The sequence below is a fragment of the Lithobates pipiens genome, unplaced genomic scaffold (genome assembly GCF_037356315.1).
Source record: "Lithobates pipiens isolate NorthernLeopardFrog02 unplaced genomic scaffold, aLitPip1_a1.2 Scaffold_16, whole genome shotgun sequence".
Taxonomy (NCBI): Eukaryota; Metazoa; Chordata; class Amphibia; order Anura; family Ranidae; genus Lithobates; species Lithobates pipiens.
In genome coordinates, this window is record NW_027507748.1 from 140,201,248 (window position 1) to 140,218,805 (window position 17,558).

At 40.1% G+C, this 17,558-nt stretch overlaps 1 protein-coding gene across 1 annotated transcript in view; it reads left to right on the forward strand.

Annotated features, from left to right (window-relative positions):
* Positions 1-17,558, forward strand: part of CUX1 (cut like homeobox 1) — a 443,218-nt gene that overhangs the window by 61,003 nt on the left and 364,657 nt on the right. Inside the window, 1 exon segment of the mRNA XM_077480526.1 lies at positions 7,179-7,289. Within this exon segment, the coding sequence (XP_077336652.1) occupies positions 7,179-7,289 (111 nt within the window).

Below are 17,558 nucleotides of genomic sequence, written 5' to 3' on the forward strand. Positions count from 1 at the left end.
TTTGTGTATTCTAGGACAATTTGCATGTAATATCTACAGCCACGGGAATCTGTACTCTGTGGGACTCTGTGGGACTGCTTGGTAAAGAGTCATACCCTTGAAACTTCTTGTATTGGTTCTGTCTTTCACTGTGCTGGCCTCCTTATCCCTGCAGTCCTCCCACAGGCTTGGTGGGGGGACCTGGTGGGAGTGTAACTTGTGTCCCAGTCGGGGATTGTATGTGCATGTTTCTGGTCGTGGTACTTTCTGCAAGCTTTGAACCCTCTTTATACAATGGGCATCTATACAGCTCCAGTTACAGTTTCTTGAAAAAGTATTTATACCCCTTGAAATGCCCCACATTTTGTCATGTTATAATCCCAAAATGATTTTAGTGGGATTTTATGTAATAGACAACCACAAAGTGGCACATAATTGTGCAGTAGGAGGAAAATGAAAAATGTTTTTCCCATTTTTTAACAAATAAACACCTGAAAAGTGTGGCGTGCATTTCTATTCAGCCCTCTTTACTCTAATACAGCTAACTAAAATCTAGTGGAACCAATTGCCTTCAGAAGTCACCTAATTCGTAAATGAGAGTCCACCTGTGTGTAATTTAATCTCACTATAAATACAGCTGATCTGTGAAGCCCTCAGAGGTTTGTTAGAGAATCTTGGTGAACAAGCCGCATCATTAAGGCCAAGGAACACATCAGGCAGGTTAGGGATAACGTTGTGGAGAAGTTTAAAGCAGGATTAGGTTATAAAAAAAAAAAATATCCCAAGCTTTGAACATCTCACGGAGCACTGTTCAATCTATCATTTGAAAATGGAAAGAGTATGGCACAGCTGCAAACCTACCAAGACATGGCTGATCGCCTAAACTGACAGGCCGGACAAGGAGAGCATTAATCGGAGAAGCAGCCAAAAGGTCCATGGTAACTTCGGAGAAGCTACAGCGATCCACAGCTCAGGTGGGAGACTGTCCACAGGACAACTATTAGTCGTCCACTCCGAAAATCTGGCCTTTATGGAAGAGTGGCAAGAAGAAAGCCATTTTTGAAAGAAAGCCATAAGAAGTCCTGTTTCCAGTTTGCGATAACCCCCGTGGTGCTTTGGTCAGATGAAATCAAAATTTAACTTTTTGGTCTAAAAGCAAAATGCTATGTGCGATGGAAAACTAACACTGCATATCACCTTGAACACACCATCCCCACCACGAAACATGGTGGTGGTAGCATCATGTGGTGGGGATGCTTTTGTTCAGCAGGGACAGGGAAGCTGGCCAGAGTTGATGGAAGATGGATGGAGCCAAATACAGGACAATATTAGAAGAAAACCTGTTGGAGTCTGCAAAAGACTTGAGACTGGGGCGGAGGTTCACCTTCCAGAAGGACAGCGACCCTAAACATACAACCAGAGCTACAATGGAATGGTTTAGATCAAAGTATATTCATGTGTTAGAATGGCCCAGTCAAAGTCCAGACCTAAATCCAATTGAGAATCCGTGGCAAGACTTGAAAATTGCTGTTCACAGGCACTCTACGTCCAATCTGACAGAGCTTGAGCTATTTTGCAAAGAAGAATGCAGCAAAAGGTAGTTCTACAAAGTATTGAGGGAGGCTGAGTACAAACACACCACACTTTTCACATAATAATTTATTTGTAAAAAGTTGAAAACCATTTATCATTTTCCTTCCACAATTATGTACCACATTGTGTTGGCCTATCACATAAAATCCCAATAAAATACATTTACGCTTTCGGTTGTAACCTGACAAAATGTGGAAAATTTCAAGGGGTATGAATACTTTCAAGGCACTGTAAAGTCCTGAGGAAGCAGATTAAACTTGCAGAACTCGTAGAGAAGAGTGATTAATGTCTAGTATAGAATAACATCATTTCTGATGTTGATCATTTTAAATTGGGTTTTATATGTCTTTTATGTTTTTTTTTTTTTGCAACCATTTTACCTGTTTATAATTTGATTATATTTGTTGTGTGTAGGGCAGCCCATTGAAATGTGTGTGACAACACCCGAAAGTCAGGCATATGCGCGAAAAACCTGATGCTAACGCTAAAGTAGCGTGACTGGGGGCTAAGAGATCAAATCAGAAAATGGCTTCATTAATAACACACCTGATAGGTTATCAAAAACATTTAAAACTGAAAGCCCGCCGGTTCTCACTGTGACGGTGAGAAGACAAAAAGCTCTGTGGAAAATATAAAGCCGCCGTCTTTGTCAGGACCATAGAGATTTAATTTTTTTTTTTTTTTTTTTCCAGCGCTGACAGACATGAAGCGGAAAGTGCCAATCTAAAGACTGTTACTTTTTATTCGGTTCAGCTTTCCGTGTACACAGTTATTGACTGGGGGGGGGGTTTTGGCTCGTTGTTGAGGCAGTTTAAAATCTAGAAGACAATCGTTTATCTTCCAAGCTTCATAGGTCCTTTGTCTTCTCCGGTGATGGTAAATTATTGCCGTGATCATTATGATTTCTTTTATACAGTAACCTTGATTGATCTGGACCGAGCGGAGTGACCCACCAGGGAACTCCTCCGTCTTCTATAAATCAAGCTTCCAGTTTCCAAGGATCCATTTAGTAGATGACCTTGCCATGTTCACCTCTGTAGCCTTTGTTAGCTCTGCTATAAGCAGGCGCTCTATTTGCAGAGACTGTTATTTGTATGGAACTTATATGACTGCTGTTAGGCCTCGTTTACTATAAGCCACACATCAGCCCATGTCCAGACAGCCAGAACTAAATACAAAACGCGCTGCTCACACCCAAATGAGCAACTAAATCACAACTTTTAAAATGGCTTGGGCTACAGGGAAGATTTTTAAGTAGCTCTATTGGAAAACGAACGGTAAGCCATAAAAATAATCCAATACAATCAAGCCACATAAAAAAAAAAAAAAAAGATAACCAATGAACTAAACTACTGCAGTCTATGTAAATCCAATTGTCTGAAGCTTGATACACATTATACAACTTTTGTTGTTCAATTTCATTTCGATTTCCCTTCACCTATGTAGTGCAAGGGCCTGCCTGTATGCATACAAATGGGACGGGTTTCGTTTTGCCCGGTTATATGGTTTTGGTAAAGTTGTACAAGAAAATTGTATAAAAGCTGTATAGTGTGTAGCCAGTTTTAATCTCATTTACGAGCTAACGTTAACCGCTTCAGCTCCAGAAGATTTTATCTCCTTCATGACCAGTGCTGTTTAGCACTGCATACTTTAACTGGTAATTGCACGGTCATGCTATGCTGTACCCACACATTTTTTTTTTTTTTTTTTTTTTTTTTTTTTTTTTACCCACACAAATAGAGCTTTTATGATGTAAATGGGAAAAAAAGACCGAAAATATTGGAAAAACAAACAATATTTTTCACTTTCTGCTTTAAAACCTAATAAAAATATTTTGGAATATTTGATCAGGGTCATTTGGGTAGTTTCTGTTGCCATTTTGATTTAAAGTCAGCGACTTGTAATTGGAATGTGATAGTGTGGTGAACAATCTGACACTAACTGCCGGTGGGGTGGGGGGGGGACAAACTAACTGCCACTGATATCACCAGTGACACAAATACTGTCTAGTGCTAATATGCACTGTCACTGTACTAATGACACTGGCTGATGGGTTTACTTCCTCTTTGTCTCCCTGCAAAGGTAAAGCATAATGGACTACTATGCATCACATAGTAGCCCATTATGTGTCACTTACCTGACACAGGAGCCAGCGATGTCACCGCTGTCTCCTGTAGTACAGAGCGTCCATCTTCTTCTGGGTATCGCTGCTCCGGCCACTCACAGCGCCGGAGCAGCGCAGATGTCACTCCCGCGCATGCGCACAGGAGCCGCCACTAAAGGCATATCGCCGTTAGCGGCATACTCAGTGCGCCTAGGTTCCGCTATCTACGGCGCATGCGCCATAGACAGCGGTGCCTGCCTTTTTGTAAATGTCTCCTAAACCGTGTAGGTTTAGGAGATATTTCTTGGACTTACAGGTAAGCCTTAATCTAGGCTTACCTGTAGGCCAAAGTGGTTTGTAAGAGTTTACAACCACTTTAACATCTAGGGCGATCAAGGGGTTAAATGTGTGCCTAACAATTTTTACTGTGTGTGTTTTAATAAGCAATGTGTCAGGTTTTTCCCTGCACATCACTGCTGACAGTAGCGAGCCCTGTGTTGTTTACTTACACAGGGCTCTTTTCTGTCATTTGCTCAGCTGGTCTGTGGGTTCTGGGCATAAATCATTGGCCTGGGACCCACTTATTGGCTTGTGCTGTAGTGAATGGCAGCACAGCCAGATGTGTACCCTCTACCTGGAGGTGCGGGATCATGTATGTGATCCAGCGCAGCAGGGCCACTCTGCCACAGTAAATCTGTGGTAGGCAGTCTGAAAGTGGTTAAAGGATAAGTTCACCTTTGTTAAAAAAATAAAATAAAAATAGGCAATTGCAGGTAAAAAAAAACAAAAACCCTTTTTAGTTTTTACCAGGAGCCTGCAAAGCATTGTACCCATGCATGATCAGCTATGTATGTGTGTATTTTACACACACACACTGCCTTGAAAAAGTATTAATACCCCTTGAAAGTTTCCACATTTTGTCATGTTGCAACCAAAAAGGTAAATGTATTTTATTGGGATTTTATGTGGTAGACCAACACAAAGTGGCACATAACTGTGAGGTGGAAGGAAAATGATAAATGATTTTCCAATTTTCTTTTACAAATAAATGCCTAAAAATTGTGTGGCGTGCATTCGTATTCAGCCCCCCCATGTCAATATTTTGTAGATCCACCTTTCACTGCAATTACGGCTGCAAGTCTTTTTAGGGATGTCTCTACCAGCTTTGCACATCTAGAGTGATATTTTTGCAAATCTTTCTTGCGAAATAGCTCATGCTCTGTCAGATTGGATGGACAGTGTCTGAACAGCAATTTTCAAGTCTTGCCACAGATTCTCGATTGGATTTAGGTCTGGACCTTGACTGGGCCATTCTAACACATGAATATGCTTTGATCTAAATCATTCCATTATAGCTCTGGCTGTATGTTTAGGGTCATTGTCCTGCTGGAAGGTGAACCTCTGCCCCAGTCTCAAGTCTTTTGCAGACTCTAACAGTGTTTCCTCTAAGATTGCCCTGTATTTGGCTCCATCCACCTTCCCATTAACTTTGACCAGCTTCCCTGTCCCTGCTGAAGAACAGCATCCCCAAAACATGATGCTGCCACCAACATGTTTCACAGTGGGGATGGTGTGTTCCGGGTAATGTGCAGTGTTAGTTTTCCACCACACAGAGCGTTTTTGCTTTTGGGCCAAAAAGTTAAATTTTGGTCTCATCTGACCAGAGTACCTTTTTTCCACATATTTTCTGTGTCCCCCACGTGGCGTCTCGCAAACTGGAATTTGTATGGCTTTATGGCTTTCTTTCAACAATGGCTTTCTTCCTGCCACTCTTCTATCAATGCCAGATTTGTGGAGTGCACAACTAATAGTTGTCCTGTGGGCAGATTCTCCCACCTGAGCTGTGGATCTCTGCAGCTCCTCCAGAGTTACCATGGGCCTCTAGGCTGCTTCTCTGATTAATGCTCGCCTTGGACGGCCATGTCTTGGTAGGTTTGCAGTTGTGCCATACTCTTTCCATTTTTGGATGATGGATTGATCAGTGAGATGTTCAAAGCTTGGGATATTTTTATAACTCAACCCTGCTTTAAACTTCTCCACAACTTTATTCCTGACCTGTGTGGTGTGTTCCTTGGCCTTCAATCGCATGCCAAATTGGTGGCTATTGCCGGCAATAGCAATGTCCTAATCAATGCGATGCCAATTTGCAGCGCCACAATAATTCCCAAAAGTAGTTTCTGTACTACTTTTGGCGACTTCAGGGTGCGATTTCAATAGACATGTATCACAATTTCATTCTCGCTGTCAGTGTTAACCTGGGCTGAAGGTCTAAAGTGTAATTTAACAGACTTTCCACATTTGTTGCCTGATGTGGGAAGGTAGGGCTTTAGAAGAGTGTGGGACTTTTGTGTAGTATTGGGGCCCTGTACATTGCTGTAGAGTTTGTGTGTGTCTGAATACATTTATCTTGATCCAGGGTTGGACATCCGTTCTCAATTGCCGGTAACCTGCTGTATGTGCTGATACATGCGAACAGTAAAAGGTTTAAGTAAAACTGTAGCGTGGAAGTGACTATGGCTCTAATTTTCAAGTACAGATGACATATTAGTACATCATGGTAGACCTACCTGTCCATTTCCCTTCCTCCAGCACTGACAGTTCTGGGCTCCACCTTACCGCTCTATCGCCACTGATGTCACATTTTACCATTTCCTTTGCCTCCCGTGTCTTCTTTCTTCCGCCATTGGGCAGTCACTGATGATGTGACTTTTACTCATGCACACTAAAGCTACCTTGTCCCATCACCCAATTCCATTCTTGACATTTTGTAATTTATGCTGCATTGCGCATGCACTCAGGCAGTGTACACACAAAATATATTCTTAGGAGAAAGAGGACATTTTTGTAAAAACCCAATATCATTTCTTACTTTGCAATTTGCCTACCCCTTAGTTTTTTATTGTAGAACTAAAGGCAACACTTTATTTTGGATGCAGTAAGGGGTGGGAAGGTTTATAGCCCCTGAATAGAGTAAAAATGGGTTACAACCCCTGAATAGAGTAAGAAGGGGGTTATAACCCCTGTCAGTTTTTTGTTTTATTTTGCCATCTGTGTCCCATTGGGGAGATTTCAGATTTTTTTTTTTTTAATTTTATTTCATGTCCCATAGCCAAAACAGGAAGTGAGATGAAAACCCTCCAATGTGATGGAATCTCTGATTGTCAGCCAGGTATTACTGTTCCGGGGACAACCCAAAATCTGGAATTATTTCACTTTCAATAATAATGGTAAACATGACAAATTGAGGGAGTGAATCTCCCTAATGAGGACACAGACGGCAATAAAAACTTGACAGGGGTTGTAATTTATTTCCACTCCATCCTAACCTAAGAAAAAAGTTTTGCCTTTAGTTGTACTTTGCTTGCAAAGTTTGGTTTAGTTTCCCATTCTTTTAGATTTTACACTTATTGCCTATTTCCAGTGTTCTCCCAATCATGTTTCTTAGAACATATTTATATGTCTTTTCTCTGAAATCTTATATATTTTTTTTTCTCTATAACAGAGAGAACTAGATACAACAGCAACCGTATTGGCAAACAGACAAGATGAAAGCGAACAGTCCAGAAAAAAACTTATTGATCAAAGTCGAGAATTCAAGAAGAACACTCCAGAGGTGAGCTGAGCTATTTATTTTCTTGGTGAATGAAGAAATCCTGAATCAAATTTAGATCTTAATTTGTGTGAAAGAATGATGCTACTGCTTTCTATTCCTAATTGGAAAACTTTTTTCTCCATGAATATGTACTATATGTCCCAAAATGCTACACTGATTGGGGTAGAGCATTTTGTGGCTGCTGATTCCTAATAAAATCGTATAGTCCGCCATTTTATTGTATGTGTATAATCTTTGTTTTGCAAGTAAGCATGTAATGCATTGCAAAGTATACGGACTATCTAAGGAGAGAACTGTAGACGCTGTTTTCAAGCTGGGCTTTTCTGACTTCTAATCATAGATGGGGCTGTCAGATAAAGACTAGGCCACTGAAGTCCTCTACCCATGTGTTTAAAGCTGAGTTTACTACTACTACTGAGTTTTCAGACAAGCCTTCACTGAATATTTGTAAAAAAAAATATCTTTGCATATTCGATGATTGGACTGGGCTTTCAAAAGTACTTGCTTTTAACATTTTAGTAAATTCCTGAACAAAAACCATATAGAAATTTTATTGTTCAAGAATTTTTTTTCCATCCTGCTGCTTCAAATTTTTTCTTCACCATGGTCCAAAATGAATGTTGATTTGACCCCATTAACAATAAAAACTCTATTAATTCATAACCAGCCTAATATGCAGCTTGCATTCTTGACCTCTATAACTTTTTATATCAAAGAAGCAAAGGAGACGGCAGAAACCCAGGAAAAGGAGCCAAGAGCTCCACCTGCCAGCCGAACAGAGAATGCTAAATATTTCAATTTATAGTGATCCACCCGAAAAGACCCTTATGTTGCCAACATCCCAAACTGAACAATATTATAAAGCAAGTACCCCCCAAGGAATACTAGAAACTTTACAGACAACTACCGTATTTATCGGCGTATAACACGCACCCCAAGTTTAGGAGGGAAGTTTAAGGAAAAAAACTTACATTTAAATGCCCATCAATGCAGCCTTGTCGGTGTCATTTGCAGCCTTGTCATTTGCAGCCTCGTCATTACAGCCTTGTCAGAGTCGTTGCAGGCTTGCATTGCAGCCTTGTCAGAGTCATTGCAGGCTTGCATTGCAGCCTTGTCAGAGTCGTTGCTGGCTTGCATTGCAGCCTTGTCAGTCGTTGTAGGCTTGCATTGCAGCCTTGTCCGAGTCATTGCAGGCTTGCATTGCAGCCTTGTCAGTGTCGTTGCAGGCTTGCATTGCATCCTTGCTGTTTAAAAATGGTGTCGCCGAGATACAGAGCGGGTGTCCTGTGCATCTTGGCGGCACTCGGTAGCTCTCGCCCGTTCTCGGCAGCTTTCGCCCATTCTCGGTGGCTTGCGGGGGCTTTTGGCAGCTCTCGGCTGAAAGCCAGCGAATGTCGCCGAGAACGGCTGAAAGCCGCCAAAAAGCTCACAATCGGCAGTGGATCTGCGTATAACACGCACCCATGACTTTCCCCTGATTTTAAGGGGAAAAAAGTGCGTGTTATACGCCGATAAATATGGTAATCAACGATTTGATAAAATGATTGAAATTTATTATAAAAATATAGGTGCATACAGCACCGAAAAGAGAATTTACATATACAGCATAAACAAGATCATATAAGAGACATGAATCTAAAAATGCAGATCCTTCAATACTACTCCCAACATGTTTCTGGACCTCTGTAGAGTCCTTTCTTCAGGGGTATGTCATATGAGGTAACACTGCTGTATTAGTATTCTACAATGAGACAAAATCACATGTCAAATTCATGTTCTCAGTAGACAATTTTACGTGTGATTTTGTCTCATTGTAGAATACCAATACAGCAGTGTTGCTTCATACGACATACCCCTGAAGAAAGGACTCTACAGAGGTCCAGAAACATGTTGGGAGTAGTATTGAAGGATCTGCATTTTTAGATTCATGTCTCTTATATGATCTTGTTTATGCTGTATATGTAAAATCTTTTTGGTGCTGTATGCACCTATATTTTTATAATAATACATTTCATTATTTTTATCAATCGTTTGATTAGTTGCCTGTAAAGTACAAAATATTTCAGATTTTGATTTTATTTGTGTCATTTTTCATATTTACCTGATTATAGAAAAGCGAATAAAAATATATATTTTTTTTAAACACAATTTTTTTTTTTTTTAGTCACCACAACAAATAAAGAAAATATACACAAAACCAGTATTCTCTAATTGTGCAAAACATTTAAAAAAGCCATTTATTTTAGTGTTCTGGAGTATTTCAGTTTTAGTATTTACTGTTTGCTTTGAAAGATCTTTTAATGCATTACAGATGTTTATTTTTCTTCCCAATGTCTCTTTCCTGATTAATGCCAATTTTACTGATACTCGCTAATAATCCTACTTTTCTTTTCCTGCAAGTCTTGAAAATCCTGCATTTTGTGTCTGTTTAGTGCAGCAGCCCCATAGAGACCGTCCTACCTCCTCTGTTAAAAAAAAGAACACAAACATATGGTGCAATCAGCAGGATGCTTCTTGATAACATCAGGGGTCTCAGGAGATGCACTACAATTGTATGTTACTTGGGGTAGCAAGCAATGCAGGAAGGTTCTGCAGACTCTCTAGTATGGGCTAGTACCAGTGTGTGAGTGTTTATGTTGTGTAATGTGAAGAGCCGCAATTTCACAGTTTTTACGTATTTTACCAGTATTCGCATGTTGCTTTTAATATTGCTTTGTTACAGGCCAGGATTTCTGCTTAGTCTGCAATGATGATTGTGGAGAGTGGATCTAGAACGCTGTTGGCAGTGAACAGGTTAATATAATTAGCACCCCGGAGACACATATGCATTTTGCCCTTGGATGCACAAACTGTTTTTAGCAACAACAGCTGGTTTCATGTTTGCACTGTTAAACCGAATATTTTCTTGGTGGATTGCCTCTGAGCAATTTCTTAGTAATTGTTTCTCATGCATGTGAAAAGTGCCATCCTTTAAGGAAGAATGATCGGAAATGAGCATTAAAGAAACAGAACATGGACTTATTAATTCTCCATTCGAGATGCCTTTACTCCCACTAATACATACATGCATATACTGCAGTCGCTGTTATAAATATTGATGATAAGAGCACTGCATTACTTTAAATAAATTAATTCACAATGATTGTTGCTATAAAAAGATGGCATTGTTGAAAGCGGGATTAAACCTAAAACCAAAAATGAAATCTATTGCTGCTTACCAGTCATTAGATGTGGTGGCTGCATCAGTTTTCTTTTCTTTGGCTTCTTTCCCTCTTGTTCTGGTCGGTAGAACCCCCTCCTGCATTAGTGAGACATGACTTTGTCTTATCCATGTAAACTGATACATTATGCTGTGAAAAACAGACTGGATCACCAGATGAAAACAGAAGAAAGAAAGCCTAAAAATAAAAAATAAAACAAATGCATTTATTTTATTTTATTTTTATTTGCAATTTTTGTTCCCCACAAAAGTGGAGTTGCCCTTTAAATCATTTTTGGCATCATGCCAAATATTCAATACCTTTCCCACTATAAAAAATAGACTTCTCATTTTAATCACCCCTGCCAGTGTTGATGCCTGTGCACCTCTTTGAGCTGCGTTTTGCGTGGTCATGGCAGCCCATTCATTTGAGGCTCATTCATGGGCTGCCATGCCTAATGAAAACATAGGGAAAAAGTCCCTGCTGGATTTTTTAAATCACAGCCCGCATGGGCGCAGCCATTGGCTTGCGCTGCTGTCAATCATATCCAATGACGTGGGGGGGGGGGGGGCAGCGCCGGCCATATCATGGAAGCGCGCCCGCAAAAACTAACCACCATGCGAGAGAGCTCGCATGACGGTGGTTATTTCTTGCGGGAAGGAGCTGGGACAGCCGCCGAGAGACCCCAGAAGACCAGGTTCGGGCCACTCTGTGTAAAACGAGCTGCACAGTGGAGGTAAGTATAACATGTTTGTTACTTAAAAATTGTCTTTACAACCCCTTTAATGTCAAAATTAAATTTTGTAAAGGTTATTTAACCCTTTTTCTGACAGTGACATGTCCTACACATCATGGGTTTAAAAGGGTTTGAAAAAGTTCACGACTGCAACAGCAGCTGTTGGCTTACTTCTGATTTTTTTCTCAGCAGGTTCCTGGCTATTTAGTAAGTGACCTGTAGGATTTGAGGGTTTTGAGCGGCCCCAGAGCAAGAAGCATGCAGTGGGGGATTCCAGGCAGGCTCATTGGCTCATTGGCTGTGATTGACCATGGCTCCAGCTGCTGTCTCAGCCAGTGAGGCGGGAGAGTCCCTGAAGAGCCGAGGCTCTTGTGCACATCATTGGTTTGCGATTGGGCTCAAGTAAGTTTTAGATGGGGCTGTGAGCCCCATCTATGCTAAAGTTCCACTTTAAGGTGGTTGTATATATTTACTGCTGAACCTGTATGGAGTTCAAGTTTACTTTAGGTCCCTTTCACACTACCGCGATGCACAAATTTGACACAATTTCAGGGAATGCCTGTGTAAACATGAGGTCTATGGACCTCAACTTGTATCAAAGTCGGACCAAAGTAGTACAGGGACTACTTTTGAAGTTGGTGTGACTTGAAGTTGCACATATATGAATGGTGCTCATTGGAAATCATGGAGTACAGCCTGTCATGCGACTTTGCAGTACCAAGTTGCAGGTCAAGTCACACAAGTGCCATTAGGCTCCGTTTACACTTGTGTGACTCCAAAGTGACGCCGACTTAGGAGTGCAAGTTTGACGCAGCTTTGGATGAGTGCAACTTGGATACAGCTTTGGCTTTGATCAGTGGTAATGGACAACTACTGCACACAAGTTGCATTGTATAGCATTCAGGTACAACTTTCATACAACTTCTGAGGGTTAACATTAGTCTATGGCCTTGAAGTTGCATGAAAGTCAGACCAAAGTAGTGTATGGACTATTTTGAGGTTGTTGCAACCTTCAGGCCACTTTCACACTTGTACGACCTGTCCAACGACTTGGGACTGAAAAGTCTTATGAAAAGTCGTTCCCCATGATTTCCCATGACTGCCATTCATATTCGTACGACTTCAAGTCGTGCCAACTTGACCGTAGTCCCTGCACTACTTTGGTCCGGCTTTGATGTGAGTTACACAAGCATTCCCTGAAATCACGGCAAATTTGCATGGTTTTGCGACTGTGATTTTGACGCGCTTTTTGATGCAATTTCAGGGAATGGTTGTGTAACTCGCATCTAAGTCAGACCAAAGTAGTGCAGGGACTACTTTGAAGTTGGCACGACTTGAAGTTGTACTAATATGAATGGTAGTTATGGGAAATCATGGGGAACAACTTGTCATATGACTTTGCAGTCCCAAGTCGTAGAACAAGTCGTACAAGTGTGAAAGGGCCTTAGTGGCATATATATGAATGGTTATCATTGGAAAACATGCAGAGTGTCTTGTCATGCAACTTTGATGTCCAAAGTTGCATGACATGTCTCGAGTGTGAATAGAGCCTTGATGCACTGCTGCCTTAGATTAATAATGGGCCAATCAGTGCTTTGAGTTACATGACTAAATAATATACAAATAATTCTGAGCCATGTGCCACTAACTTTTGACAACCCAAGTCGAAGACAATGAAGTGTTCATCATTGTGAGATTGCTTTTGTTTTCTTCTTATTCCGTATTGACTTACAAAAGGCCACTGCTGACACCTGTGTCTTTTTATTTTTTATTTTTTTTATTTTGTTCTTCTTTTTGTTTACTTTGCAGCAATCTTACATTGCAGGACTGTGCTGCAACAGTGAGCCAAGCATTTGGTTTGCGGCTGCAGTGAAGCCCCATTGACTGGCAGGCTGCCAGTCAAACTCTGCAGCCTGCCAGGGTTTTACAGATGCCATGGTCTTGATTCCTTGCTTTGCTGCTGTGGCATTTGTATAGCCCTGTCAGGCTGTAATATTTAAGTTCCAGGGTCAGTGAAACTGCAACACTGGAACCAGTTTTTCCCCGCAGTCAGTGAGAAAAGGGCCCTCTAGTATCAGATTAGTAAAAAAAAAATCTGAATTACTGGTATTAAAACAGTAGAACGAAGAATGGGAATGTGCAGCAAATATGTATCCATCAACCTAGAATATCACTGCATAGTCCCATATAGACATATTAGGCATATTTGGTAATTTGCACATAGGAGATTGAGTATCATTTATGGTTTAAATATGCTTTAAACTGTTGATTAGCTGAATTAATGATTTGCTGTAATTTTTTATTTTTTTTGGTCCTCCAAACCCAGATTGTGCTTTAGAAACCTCTCTGTGAATTGGTTGGGTTCAGTTTATGCGACATAATGTGCAAAATGCCCAGCTAGAAATTTGTTTAAAACATTCTTAAAATACAGTCTTTGGTCCCGCAGGTTCGAATTTTGAAGGCGAGCACTTAGTGATGTGACTCAATATGAAAGACCTTTTCAATAACTAAGCTAAACTTGTTGAAAAGTTGCCCTTGAATTTTTTAGGAAACATTGGGGGAGGGGTGGACCTGAGGCTTGTATTTTTATAACTTTTTATCAGGATAATATTTAGTGGTTTTTGTGGCTTGACAGAAATACTGCGCTGAAATGGGACCTCGTAAATTATGTCACCCGGCTTCAGTGCTGGCATGTAGGCTTGGGCAGTCAACATTTCATTAGCAGGACAAAGGTTCATTCTGTGATTTAAGCATTACCATCTTTATGCCTGTTCAGAAACATATTTAGGATTGACGCAGTTACGTCTTTTTTGAGTTGTCTACATTTTCATTTATTTTTCCAGGCAATCTATATGTTAATTTAGGGCCGGCTCACACCTCATGCAGTGCAGTGCGTTTTTTTTTTCTGCATCAGAAATGCATGGATAGTAGTATTGTTTCCAATAGCATAGTTCACACCAATGTGGTCTGTTCCAGTGCATTCCAGTTCCAGAAAAAAAGTAGAATGTGCTATTTTTTTCTGAATTGTACTGGAATGCAGTAAAATGGATCAAAAACACACTGTAATGTACCAAAACCGCACACGTGCCCATTTAAGGTAAAGAAAAAATAAGGGGAAAAAATTTACTGGAAAGCATCAAAAACGCTCATGGAGAAATGCATCTCGACTGCGTTTCTATAGTGTGAACTGTAAGTGTATAAAATGGTGTTGCGCTCCTAAATATGATAAACCTGACTAAATAAATAGAAGTGTCAATACACAATGTGCAAATAAGTGAATATTTCTACAAAAAACTTAACCCTACACGCATAATAGCATCAATCTAGCATAAAAAGTGCATTAAATAAAGGAACAAAGTGCATTTAAGTGCCAAATAAATATTGCAGATGATATATATAGTATGTATCAATCCATAGTGCACAGATTTCAGTGATACCAAGATCTGGAGCGTGACCAAAAAACGCTGAATACTTCAATGTCCAAAAGTGCAGCAGAGAAAATATAAGTGAAAAAATGTCTAATTTGATAAACAAAACAGAAAAAATATATATAAGTTAAAAGAAAAATAAAAGGAAAAATCCACAGTCCATATCAAAACATGCACTGATAATATCCACTCTGTGTTGTAAGTATCTGATAATCCCGTGAGTGAATGGTCATTCCACTGGTGATAACGTGCAAGGTGTCCACACACTGGGTGCAATGGCTACCTTACCTTACTGCTGTAAGGTAAACAGCATATATCCCTTTAAGTAGGTGGTTGATGTAAACAGCAATGGGTGGCCCCCTCTAGGTCCTCAATCCCAGACAGTATATACATCCATAGGGAAGAGAAAACTCTAATAGTGAAGTATGTAATGTAATTCAAACTTTATTTTAAAAAGGACACAGTCCTGGGTACTCGCATTTTAGCATAAGACATAAAAGCAGAAAACTATATCCTCCTAGTCCAATCCTACGCGTATCATTCCCTGATGAAGTCACATGTCCAAGTGACGATACGCGTAGGATTGGACTAGGAGGATACCGGAAGTGACACCCGCAGTACGAACAACCTGCTCGTTCGTTTGATGCTGCTGCCTCGTGTATAGTTTTCTGCTTTTATGTCTTATGCTAAAATGTGAGTACCCAGGACTGAGTCCTTTTTAAAATAACGTTTGAATTACATTACATACTTCACTATTAGAGCAAGGAACATATATTCCACATTATTAATTATGCCACAGAAATCAGTGTGTGCTGTAAATTGCCTCCAGCATTTCTCCTGTTTTTTCTTGCTGAAACCCAGAGCACCTGAGCAGCAGTAAATCTTTAGGCTGTCAGCAGATTGCCCTCTAGTGGCTTTGATTTTTGGCACAATACCAAAAATGAAGAGCAACTGAGCATGTGCACAGCAGGATGAAACTGTCTATTACTGGATCTTAAACAGTATAGACGCTTTTTTTTTTGTCTACAAACTTTAGGCACTTATTTTTAATGTGTTATAGCTATACATAAAGTTCTGCTTTAAATAAGGAAAAAAATGCAGGATCCGTTAATAGATCCAGAATATGACTAAGCAAAGTTAATCTGCTGCAAGTACAGTTAATGAATGATTTTAGTACTAGAGTGAGTCTGATAATGGGTAATGAATTGGTGTTAAATGATTGCTTTTAAAATTTGCTTGTAATTCAGAGAAGCTGTTACATTTAATTAATGTGCGTGTATGTGTGTATATATACAAAAAAATATATAAAAAAACAAAACCTGACTTTTTAACAGGCGTGTAGACTTTTTATAGCCACTTGGTGTGTGTGTGTATGTATATATGTATATATGTGTGTGTGTATATATATATATATATATATATATATATATATATATATATATATATATATATAATAAATTATAATATGTGTGTGTACATTTTTTTTTTCTTCTGTGCTGCATGTATATAAGTGTTAACATTCCATTTCTTCTTACTTTACTTTCACTCATGTTGTTATTGGTAAATGTGAGACAGCTTATCAGTGTTAAGTTAGTCAAACCCCCATTGATTCCTCCATCCACTATAATCAACTCGGATGGTGGAATCTTCCTTGCCAGCTATTGTATTCGGACAGCCGCAGCTGTTGGAATACCCAAACAGTGGGTGCGTTTGATAGGCTGCAGTTATTGTTCAGACAAAATTGGCTAATGATCTTTCATTAAAAGTTTGTTGAGCAGGGTGGTGCTGACACTGCTACCTGCATATTTCATCCTAAACTGACCAGAATGTAAGCCACGTATGTCCATTTTACATGCATGTTCACACTACACCTGTGCCAGCAGGAGAGTCCTCCAGCACAGGCCATTGAACTAGTGCCTCCTGAATAAGGATGAGCTCAGGCGTGTTCGCAAACGGCACGTGCCGAGCCCGCCAGGAAGTCGGCACGGGAGCGCTAATCACAAGCAGCGAGACATTTCCTGATCTCTGCAGCCACGTATCGAGAAATGTCTCACTGCTTGTGATTAGCGCTCCACAGTGCCAGCTTCCTGGCGGGCTCGGAACGTGCTGTTTGCAGACGCGCCTGAGCTCATCCTTACTCCTGGACATACAACAGAAAGTTGAAGCCTTTTGGCAGTTTCTTGTTGGGTGTTAATGTTAACAGTTGGGTGACCTCAACACTTTGCCTTGACAATGAAACATTGATTGTGATGGTCTTCCTCTGATGTCTACATAAAAAAAGTACATGCAGCAGTTACATCAGCATGGAGGAGGGCAGTGCCCAGCAAACACAGCTCTGTACACCCTGGCAAGCCCAGAAGCTGGGGTGCTGTTGAGTAAAGCAGGGTATACACGTATCAACATTTTTTTTTTTTTCAGGGTACGCCCTGTGGGGTAATCTTACATTGACAGTTTAAAAATAGTGTTTTTGAGTTCAAGTGTTGCCAATTATTTAAATATTATTATTATTTTTTTTTTCTTAAATCACATTTTGCACAGAATATTTATTTGGATGAGTTCAAACGCATACTTTTTTAGTTAGGTCTGTATTATTATTATTATTATAATAATACAGGATTTATATAGCGCCAACAGTTTGCGCCGCACTTTACAATATAAAGGGAGACAATACAGCAACAAAGCAATACAATTCATTACAAGAAGCATAGGAGGACCCTTCTGTTGCATTTTATAGATGATGAATAGAATGCAGTACAGTTCATTTCCAAATAACATTTTGCATCAGGTTTTTTCTTATGTTTATTTCCTGTGATGTTTTGGTATATCTGCTTTTCTGTACAGACACCGTTCTTTGTATGTGCCCCTGGAGAGGTCCGCCAACAGACATGCTCTTGGTTTTTCTATG